The 11428-nt window shown below is 37.3% G+C and overlaps 1 protein-coding gene and 1 pseudogene across 3 annotated transcripts; one reads left to right on the forward strand and one right to left on the reverse strand.

The window, feature by feature from the left end:
- Nucleotides 1-1407: 1407 nt before the first annotated feature.
- LOC110620445 (protein SINE1) lies at nucleotides 1408-5044 on the forward strand. Of its 3 annotated transcripts, none has more exons than XM_021764185.2 (3): nucleotides 1408-1744; nucleotides 2387-3738; nucleotides 4314-5044. In XM_021764185.2, exons 2-3 carry the CDS (start codon nucleotides 2395-2397, stop codon nucleotides 4797-4799), a joined length of 1830 nt encoding a protein of 609 aa, XP_021619877.1. In that variant the 5' UTR covers nucleotides 1408-1744; nucleotides 2387-2394; the 3' UTR covers nucleotides 4800-5044. The 3 variants fall into 3 exon arrangements, with proteins under 3 accessions (XP_021619877.1, XP_021619878.1, XP_043814681.1); XM_021764186.2 differs by having other exon boundaries at nucleotides 1410-1744; nucleotides 2387-3726; XM_043958746.1 differs by lacking the exon at nucleotides 1408-1744 and adding an exon at nucleotides 1772-2268.
- A 1875-nt stretch (nucleotides 5045-6919) lies between these two features.
- LOC110621608 lies at nucleotides 6920-8278 on the reverse strand (annotated as a pseudogene).
- Between the last annotated feature and the right edge of the window lie 3150 nt (nucleotides 8279-11428).

The raw sequence follows: 11428 nt of genomic DNA on the forward strand, positions 1-11428 counted from the left end.
ATCTGTAATCTAACTAGTCTTGGCCATGGTCTGGATCGAAACTGAATTGGTTCAATCCTGAATTGAAATCGATTTAATTTATTTAAAATTTGACTAAACTGGACAAAATGGTAATAGAGGACTTTATAGTCTGGTTCTGGGTTCTTAAATCTTGAATGGAAACAAACAGTAAATTTTTGGATAAATGGATGCCAGTATGACGCTGCAGCTCACATAGTTATCCTATTATCTGTTTGGCAGAGATGTGATCACAAGCTATCACTTTTGTCTACTGAAAATGGGACCACACCCTTCTCTTCATCTTCTTGGCACAACCTTTGATGGAAACAAGGTGTTGGAATTTAGTTCCTTGAGAATTAGGGTTCAAAAAAAGGCAAAATCTTGAAAAAGGGATGAATCTTCACTTTATTTTCATGTCAATTAGACTAGTGAATTAAAGAAAAATATCATCTTTGGCAAAAAAAAAAAAAAAGAGAAAAATATCAAAAAATTTCAATTTAACAAGCTGAATGGAATGCTTTTTATAAGTACTTGTTGGGGAGAAGCTTTGCGTCCAAAAAAAATAACCTGTTGGGGAGAAGGGCTTCACGGTCATTTCATTTTGTGGGATTTGGAATCTTGGGCGAGTAAGTATAAGAGAGCGGGAAACACTACGAACTTTTCCTTTTGTAGCGCGAAACCGTAGAGAACAAATTTTTTAGAAAACTACTACATTACCCTCAATCATCTGCCATCACTACCGGATAACCGCCACGCGATCGAATGCCTACTTGGTTTGGGAGATTTGTAGGAATTGTTTTTTCAAATAAATTGTAGTCATATAAATAATCGATTTTTATCAAAGTTACTATTTAATTCTTATAATATTATAAAAAAAATTTAAATTAAAAAATTAATTAATAAATATTTTTATAAATTAAAAATTCAATTAATAAATTTTTTATATTACCAAAATTAAATAATAAAGTATTTGATAGTTAAAATTAATAGATTTTTATATTTTAATATATTTTTAAACTAAAAAAATTTTCTATATAATAAAAATTAAATAAGAAATTACCCTTAAAACTATGATAATCAATTCCAGTAATTTTGAATTTAATTTTCTCAATATTATTGAGGAAAAAAATAATCATATACATATAATAATAATAATATTAATTTAACGTAATTAATTATATAATATATAGTAAAATTTTAATTACTCTCAATCCATAATATGGAAAGTAATAGTTTTAATAATATTCGGGTAACTAAAGAAATAAATATTACTGGATCAAATTAAATTAAGAAAGTCAAACCATTCAAATATACTAAAGCCCTTAGAGAAGGGATAGCGGCGGAATTATATAGAAAGATTTGAATTTCAACGTACTCCTACTGTATAAAAACAAGAAACCCAGAAAAGGAAATCTCATAGGACAGCCCATAAAAATTAATGATTCATATTTCTTATCCTGGACTAAACCCTAAAACGCTCACCTGCTTATACGTTTCACAAGCTAAATTTCTTCACACCCTCAAGAAACACTATTTGATTTGGATTTGCTTCCAAATTCTCCAACTTTTTTTTTTTGGGGGTGGTTTTGTTTCTTGTTCTTGTTTTCATTTTCTTGAATTTGGATACCCTGTTTTTTTATTTAAGTAAACAAGTATTGGAGTCTATTGAACACTGAGCTGAGCATTGCCCTGCAAGAAGGGAAAGAAGAAGAAGAAGAAGCTGCAAGAGAGCGTTATTCGGGAGGTATTTCTATAATTCTGTGCTTTAGTTTTGATTTTGCTTAAGTTGCTTTGAAAGGAAAAAAGTCTTGAGTTAGTCATCTGAGGCTTTTTAGTTAATGTGCTGTATTTCTTCAGTGTTTGTTGCTTTTGTATTTTTGTGCACTTTAGATTCATTATGTTATTAGCTGCCCGGCATTCAACGGACCCATTTGATAAACCTTTGGTTTTGAACTTTATTCACAGAAAGCAAGATTCTTTTCTGTTGTATTTCTGTAGTTACTCCTTGATTTTTTTCTTATTTCTTATTTATATCTGTTGATTTAGTACCCAATGTTGACATACATGGTCCTGGTTTTCTCTTCTGTTTGCGTTTTTGTGATTTTTCCTAGATAAAGATCTTCGTTTATTTTTGTTCTCCACATTGCATAATTTTGTTCTTTACCATCAGTTTGGTCCTGAAAAAGAAAATCAAATCTTGGACAGTCTTAGATCTTCATTGAAGAAATTCTCAACTTTGCATGAATTCAACATTAAGTTGTTAAAGATGTAATCATTGGGTGTAGAATTGGATGTACTTAAGAACCCTAGTTAAATCATGAAAGAAATTCCATTAGTAACTTAACTATCTTTAGTTTCAATAACCATTGGGACGTCTGTTTTTCAGGTAAAAAAATGGGTAGGAATCTCAGTCCAGTTCTTCGGCAAGAATTGGCAAATCTCGACAAAGATGCTGATAGTCGTAGATCAGCCATGAGAGCACTGAAATCATATGTCAAGAGCTTGGATTCTAAGGCAATTCCGCTCTTTCTCGCCCAAGTTTCCGAAACCAAAGAAACGGGTTCTTTATCTGGGGAATACACTATCTCACTCTATGAAGTTCTTGCTCGTGTCCATGGAGTCAATATCGTTTCTCAGATTGATAGCATCATGGCTACCATTATCAAGACCTTAGCTTCAAGTGCAGGATCTTTTCCTCTTCAACAAGCATGCTCCAAAGTGGTGCCAGCAATTGCAAGATATGGCATAGACCCAACAATGGATGAGGACAAGAAGAGGCATGTGATTCACTCTCTTTGTAAGCCACTTTCACAAGCTCTCTTGGGTTCGCAGGAAAGCCTTACTTCTGGGGCTGCTCTTTGCTTAAAGGCTCTTGTAGACTCAGATAATTGGCGGTTTTGTTCAGATGAGATGGTGAATATGGTTTGCCAAAATGTAGCTGTAGCTTTAGAGGAGAAGTGCACTCAGACTATCTCACATATGGGCTTAGTCATGGCTTTGGCTGAGCATAATCCTTTAATAGTTGAAGCATATGCAAGATTGTTGATACAATCTGGATTGCGTATTTTGGATGCTGGTGTCATAGAGAGTAATTCTCAAAAAAGGTTGTCTGCTATTCAAATGGTCAATTTCTTGATGAAGTGTTTAGATCCTAGAAGCATTTTTTCAGAGGTTGACTTGATAATTAAGGAGATGGAGAAGTGCCAGACCGATCAGATGGCTTTTGTGAGAGGGGCTGCTTTTGAAGCTTTGCAAACCGCCAAAAAATTATCCACAGAGAAAGGATCAAAATTTGAGAAGAGCTCTAGTTCAGTCACTGGCTCAAATTTTGGTAGAAGAGACCACAAAGGAAGGAGGACTGTATCTAGATCTGGAAATCATTCTCCAGCATCTATATCACCTGAATCACAGACACTTGATTCTTTTATTGAATATGACACTTTGGTTGAATCACCTATTTCAACTACTGAGATTTCTCAAGACATGGATTTTGACCGTCAGAGTGTGAACCGAAAACTTTGGAGATTTGAGAATGGAGGGGTGGATGTATCTCTAAAAGATGGTTTGTTTTCAGATTTGGCTCATGGAAGTTCAATCCATGATGCATTTTCTGATCACTCTGGCCATCATGAAGTTACCGAAAATGGAGATCAAGCTGGAGATTTTGCAGGTTTCTTGCCAAGAACTCCTAGAAATGGACCAAGGAGTACCACTCCCAGCCCTCAGGTGATTGTTCTGGTACATGTTTCAACGATTGCTTGCTTCAATTTTTTTTCTGTTTTGGTTCTCATATTTTAGCATGGGTCAGATGGAGGTAATAAATTTTAACCTGAGCCTGCAAAATACAGGTAAGTTATGGTGATAAACTTTCCATTGAAAAGTGGAAAAAATAGATGTTTAAACTTCTAGCAAGTTTTTCAAAATGAAGATAAAAAAATTGATGTTTGAAATTAATTTCAAGGGTTTCTGATTCTGACCCTTCTAGCCACTGCGCTATCTTCATTTTCTGATTTTTCTTATGTAAGTGGATGTTTTTTCTTTTCCTGTTGCCCTTGGAGCAGCATACTTTATATCTAAAAATTGTTGCCAATTTGGAACGAGAATCACATATTAGAGAGTTCATAGCTCTAATGTAATTTGACTGTTGATATTTTTCCATATACTTATTACTCTTACTATGTGCTTCCTTGTTATGCTAGTTGAAGCATGAAAAATATTACAATTTGCCTACAATGCATTTTTCCCCCTGTTGTTCATGCAATTGGTTGTGATTACTAATATGAATCATATTTGCTTCTCTGTTTTTTTTTCAGAGATCAGGTTCTCATATAAATAACATGAACATCTTCACAACTCCAAGAAAGCTCATTCGCTCTCTTCAGGACCCCACAGATGTGGATTCAGACTTCTCTGAGAAACTAAGCAGAAAGGTTAGAAGTCCATGGTCAAGCAATTTTGGTTATAGTCCAAATATGAAGTTCAACATAAATGGCTTTCAACATAGCGTGGGATGTGAGGTTGAAGATAATAGAAACTTGTATGCTGATGATGAGCAATTCCAAGACACTTCCGAGTCAGTATCTTCGACAGATGGTATTCCAGTTGAGACTGATGGGCAAGCGTCTCCTGAAGTGGTTACAGAAAGTAAAGATGATACTCCAAGGTGTCATAACAGAAAGAGCCATTGGAGGAATTCTTACAGGTTGGTTGTTGGTCTGTTTTTTGCTCTTCTTGCAGTTCTTACCTCATTAATGTGGACTGATGGTCAGAAAGAAGGCCAATATCTTGTTCCAACTTAATCAGTTCCTTGTTGAATCAAAATCTTTGATAGACATTCCAACAATTTGTTGGATGTTTAATGTGCTTCTACGTAGAAAATTTTTTAGCTTGTCTGAACGAAATCTCACTTCGTTTAGGTGTTCAAATGTATGTTGAGATTTTTTTTAAAGTTTAAATTATTGTTATGGAGGTGGTTGAAAGATGGAAGAAATAGTGCTCTCTTTTCATTACATGCATTATGAGTTGCAAAATTTTCATTTTCACACAATAAGATGTTTTTGCATACCAGCATTTTTACGACACATCATTTCTAATTAAGAACAGGAAAGTTTATATTTTCTAGCACTATTGAGTTTTATCATTATTCAAGGATCAGGGTTATGCTGTCTACCTGGCTAAACATCTCAAGGACATTACTGGCTTACACATTTCTGATTTCCTACACATATGAATGAATACATGTCATAGCTTTTGTATCAGCATAGAAAAGATTCTGAAGCAAGATTCAAAAACAAAGTAAAACTGAATGCATTGAATGTTTTCTTGAGTATATCCAATAAGTTTCATAGACAGGACTGGCTTGCAAGTCCCACATATCAACCTAGCTATTTTCTTGGTTGAACCAACTCTGATGCTTACCAAAGGTGGAAATATCAAATATTTTCTGGGATGGACATTTTACTGGAATCAACGTTGCAAACCCGAGGAGTTCACAGAATTTTTAGATTAATCGTTTATCTAAGAAAAGAAAGGGAAAATGTTTCGTACAGGGAAATGAGTTATTGAGCGAGTATCCTGTCAATGACTGAAATCCCATGGTCCACTATTGTAAACTCTTGCTAATTTGGTCAGTTAAATGCTTATAGTTATCGGTCTCTTCAGTTCAGGCTTCATGTTTTCTCCACTCGTATTTGCCTTTCTCTCCCTTTGTCAGAGTTCTTTTGACTTCTTGCACCCCAGCCATATCCGTTGAGACTCACAAATCACGATATCTCTTAGTTTGCCGGAACCATATCCAGTTTCTTGGGAATATCTCTTTAAAATTGACAATATCATGTGGACAGAACTGAATCGTCTCGAGGAGATCCTCAAATAGCATGAACAGCCCAAGTACTTGGAGATCATGAAGTTTCAGCATTCCTTCCAAAGTTTAAGGCTGAGGATCCCCATGTACAACAGGATTACCATCTTTTACTTTTGAGACAGATGTTTGCAGCAGCTCAACTGCACCACAATGCTGCATATGAGTCTGTTATGATGGATCAGGCCACTTGGAAGTATCAAGGTGGCTGAACTGCCATTCTCCAATCTGTCTTGGCAATGCAGCTATCGCTGATATCTTCGAAAGTCACTCCACAGCCACTGGGTTCTCCCTCAAAGTAGTCCACATTGATTGTTTGGTATGGGAATGAAGCTGCAGATGGAAGTGGGAATTCTCTCTTGCTGCATTGAACAAAAATAGGAAGAAACTAAGAATGAAAAGAAAATGTCTTTTTGTTGGGGGGACTTAAGGAGATAGAAACAAAGTTCAATGAGAATAGAGAACTGGAAGCTATACTTAACCCTTCTTTCCATGGATGCCTCAGCTAGTCCCTTTTGGTTGGCTCTAATTCAAAACTACTTAGGTATTTTGAATACATCTTTCCATTGTGCCTTTAAGTTCCTCCAATTCCAATATTGTTCGCCAAGAATTCAATCTTATCCTTTCAGGTGACAGAAAGAAATTACCTGTGTCATTCTTTTAACTCTTCAGATTTACAGATATTGCTGCCTTTTCTTTCATTTCCATTGTAATATAAACAACAAATACAAAATATGATGCTGATCTTGTTTGCATTACTATTGATTTCCAAATTGGCTTACAGCCACCAATATTTTGCAGCTAAACACTTGTTAGATGTCCTCGAGGCCTTCTCTTTCCAAGCTGCTAAGGAACTTCATTCAATCTTATAGGTCACTTCTTTGGGCTTTAAATCAGAGTGAGAGCTTCAAATCAGAGTGAGAGCTTCAAGGACTAATGATCTATAATCACATCTCTTGAGCAAAGACAACACTCTGTGATTACAAGATTGATTTCCAGACAAATCAACCAATCTGACTACCACAGAAACTGAAAAAGAAAAGTATGACGAATTTTTAATTACAAATTATCATGCTCAATAACCTGTGCCCCCCTCCAATCTTTACCTGGCTCCACAACAACAGGCACCAGCATTGCAGCAGGGTCAGTGCAGATAAATTACTCCTGACTATACCTTTCTGATAAGGGCTTCGAAAACCATCTGAATCAAGTGTTTCATATTTTGAAGGTGGGGTGTTATAAATTGCCTTGAGTCTTTCTTGTGGTGGAGCAGCATATACTCTACTGAACTTATCCTTCAAAACTGTGAAGGTTACATCTTGAATTCTCCATGTGCCTGGTTTGTCCTCAGGCTCAGAATCAAAATCAAATAAGCCTGGAAACTCAGATTTCATGGCTTCACTGGGTGACAAAATTTCGAAAGGAGAAAATAAAGGAGAGGAGTGGGCAGTAGGAGCAACCCTTGAATCCTTGGATTGCCGCCTTTCCTCGCCTCTTGAATTTGAGATGACTCAGTATAGCACTGGTTAGAGCCACAGGACGGCGGCCATTGTTCTTTACAATAACTGCTGTTGCAATGCTAAATGGATATAGTGAGACATTGTATGTTATATCCAGGACTCCACTAGTAAAGCTGAGTTCCACCTGTAAGAAATCAACAATCACAAGTTCAGTCTATTGTGAGTTTAAAATTGTTCAGACTAATTTTTTCTGAAAATTCAGACAAATACTCGGATAAAAAGCTTAAAAGGGGATAAACTGAAGTTCCCTGAAATTAATCCTAGATTCTTCTCCCTTCCATCACTGCAGTTGATCACCAACTAACAGCAAATTAATGGCATCAAAATCAAACCCAAAAGTACCAATCAGTGTGAGGAGTGAACTAGTTTCAAGAAGAGTGAATAATGGAATGAAACTAAGCAAAGCAAATAGCTGGAAAGCATCAATGGCATGAGAATCAACATTCTTGATAATCCACTCTGAACTAGTAATGAGTGATTCTTTAGAACTAGCTTTAGAAGCATCATTGATGACCGAACCAATACCACCTATTGACTTACTAGGGTCTTTTCCTAATTTCCTGGAACAGTGAACAGAAGCTCCTCAAAACCTTCATCCTTCCAATAAACTTTTGGCTTGTAGGAAGTAACATGAGCATCAGGTAGCTGGAGCCTTAAAGGGCAGCCATTTCTAACTGTTAGCTCAACAACTGGAATGTTGTTGCATTCCAAGAATTTGATACCTTTTCTACCAAACCTTTCTTCAAGAATCTCTGGAGCAGGAAGTGTAGTGGTGGTTGCAGAAGCTTTTATTAAGCTTGGTTTGGAGAGAGAGAAGGAAAGAAGAGAAGCCATGTTAAATTAAGAGCCTTTCCCTTTTCTCTTGATGATTTTGCCAAAAATTGATTGTTCTATTTACCATCCGGATCCATCACTTCATGCGAAGGGATGGTAAGAGCCTTCTTGAGCGAATACTTCCCAACCTCAAAAGTTATTGGCATCAGAAGAGAGATCCATTGCATCAAGCAAAAAGATTATGAAGATGAAAAAGATTCAATCGATTGTGCACAAGCTGCCCTCAACATGACATCTCTGATAAATCCTTTATTGAACATTTTTATGGAGGTTTGCTGCCATCCGAAAGAAAATTCATTGATGCAGCATGTGGAGGTTCAATTGAAGATAAAACACCTCAAGTAATTAGAGAGTTAATTTCAACAATGGCAGTCGCATCCAAGCAATATGGAGATCAAAGAGAACTACCAAATAGAGTTAATGAGGTAAGTACATCTTCCTTAGCCTCACAAATTTTTGATTTAACTTCTGTTGTCCGTAGTTTGGTTGTAGATCAGGCTCAACAAATTCATCAAGAATAGCAAGTCAATGCCAATGGAGGATTAAATGGACAGCAGAGATACAATCCCTACTCTAACACCTACAATCTAGGTTGGAAGGAGCACCCGAACTTCAGCTATGCTAGGGCAAATCAATATCAAAATCTAGCCCAAGCAGCACCTCAGGAATCTAGTGTGCCCCTTGAAGAGATCATAAAATCTTTAGCAAATACGATGCAAAACCTTCAAGAGCAAAGGAGTCAAATGGCTACTTCCATGAGTGAGCTAGAATCTCAAGGGAAATTACCTTCCCAAATATAGATTAATCTAAAGCAAAATGTTAGTGCCACCACGTTGAGAAGTGGGAGAGAGCTTCAGAATGATAGAGCTAATGATAGGGCTGCACAATTGCAAAAACAGGTAGCTGAAGGAAATCTGCCAGAAAATGATCCAGAAAATTTGTTTGCCCAAACATTAGGCCAAATAGACAGGCAAACTGCATACAGTAGACAAATTGTTATTTGCCCAAACAGATAGAAGAGAAGAAACAGGCAAGCTGCTGTTTGCCCAAGCAAGTCCAGCACCCAACACAAACAGATCGTGGTCTGTCCACACCACTTCAGCAAGCAGAATTCAGATTGCCCAAACCCGTTGAGCAGGTAGCCTCGACTGAATGCCATTCACTCAAGCAGCCAGCAAAGGAGCATGAGAAAAATTATTGTTTGCCCAAACAGCGGGAGAAGGCAGAGTCTAGTTTACCCAGGCTGCTGACACATGAAGATTGTTGTCTGACCAAACAGCGAGAGAGGGGAGAATCCAATTCGACCAGATTACTAGCACAGGTAGACGCTTGTTTGCCCAAACAAGCTATACAAATGACACAAGCAGAAAGTTGTTTGCCCAAACAGCAAGATAAGATAGAAACTTGTTTATCCAAACAGTAAGATAAGACAGAAACTTGTTTGCCCAAGCAGTAGATCTCCATCCAGCAACTTCTAGAATATGCAGAAGATTAAAGTAACTTCCATGAACATTCATTCTATGCCCAAACCGATGAACCATGGTATGCAGACATTGTGAATTACCTCGCCACAGGCAACTTACCTTTTGATATGCCCAAGCACACAAAAGACAAAATAAAGAAGAGTGTAAAATACTATGTTTGGGATGAATCGTACCTATGGAAGCACTGTTCTGATGAAGTGATAAGAAGATGCATCCCAGATCAAGAGATAGCCTCAGTCCTTACATTTTGCCATTCATACAGTTGCGGTGGACACTTTGGACCACGAAAGACAGCCCATAAAATCCTTAAAAGTGGACTGTTTTGGCCTAACATTTTTCGAGATGCCTATTTGTTTTGCAGATCATGTGCACGATGCCAGCAGACTAGAAATCTAAGCAATATAAATCAAATGCCGCAAAATCCAATCATGGTTTGTGAGATATTCGATGTGTGAGGTATAGACTTCATGGGGCCATTTCCACCATCCTTTAGATATACCTATATAATCCTCGCAGTAGATTATGTATCCAAATGGATGGAAGCTAGAGCAACAAGAACTGATGATGCAAAGGTCGTAGTAGATTTTGTGAAGACTAACATCTTTGCCAGGCATAGAGTACTCGAGGCGATCATCAGCTATAGAGGAACTCACTTTTGTAACAAGGTAGTGGAAAACCTTCTCAAAAAGCACCATGTTATACACAGAACATCCACCGCCTACCATCCTCAAACAAATGGGCAAGCTGAAGTATCCAATAGAGAAATCAAGGCAATTTTAGAAAAGACAGTATGCCCTAGCAGAAAAGATTGGAGTGTACGGTTGGAAGATGCCTTGTGGGCATACAAGACAGCCTACAAGACGTCTATAGGGATGTCTCCTTACAGATTGATCTACGGAAAAGTCTGTCATCTTCCAGTTGAGCTTGCACATAAGGCTTACTGGGCTGTCAAGAATTACAACATGGATCTTAAGGAGGCTGGAGCTCATCGGAAGTTACAATTACAAGAACTGGAAGAAATCAGACGAGATGCATACGAGACTTCTTAGGACTACAAAGTCAATACCAAAGCCTTCCATGACAATTGCATTTCAAGAAAACAATTCAAGCTGGGTGATAAAGTCTTACTCTTCGATTCTCGTTTGAAATTATTCTCAGGTAAGCTACGGTCTAGATGGATTGGGCCATTCATTGTGGAGCATACTTATCCTCATGGAGCCATAGATATTCGCAGTATAGAAATAGGGAAGATCTTCAAATGGAATGGGTATCGTCTAAAACCGTTTTATGAAGGGTTTGCAATACAAGTATTGGAAGAAGTTCCACTGAATCATCCTCCATAGGAGCTGAGCTTAGAGTAAAAAAGAAAAAAAAAAGATATGTGTTTGTTTGCCCAAACAGCAGAGGCAAACCAGACCAGACGCGCAGGAACAAGAGCTTTAACCCACTTTCAGGATTTTCAATTATTTTGCAGGTAGAAGTTGGATGGCCCACATAGAAAGCATGCTGGAGTTGCTAGTCCAGCACATACTGCCATCTGCTCACCAAGACACCTAGTTTGACCAGACTGTTTGCCCAAACAGACTGGGCAAGCAACCACACCAAGGGAGTACTCAGTTTTTCTTTTGAACTTTAATGTTTCCAATACATTGAGGACAATACATGAGTTAGGTGTAGGGGTGCATATCTCTGAATTTTGATGCTTCATACATTCTTTTTTATTTCTTTTA

Source organism: Manihot esculenta, chromosome 8 (genome assembly GCF_001659605.2).
Source record: "Manihot esculenta cultivar AM560-2 chromosome 8, M.esculenta_v8, whole genome shotgun sequence".
NCBI classification, from domain to species: domain Eukaryota; kingdom Viridiplantae; phylum Streptophyta; class Magnoliopsida; order Malpighiales; family Euphorbiaceae; genus Manihot; species Manihot esculenta.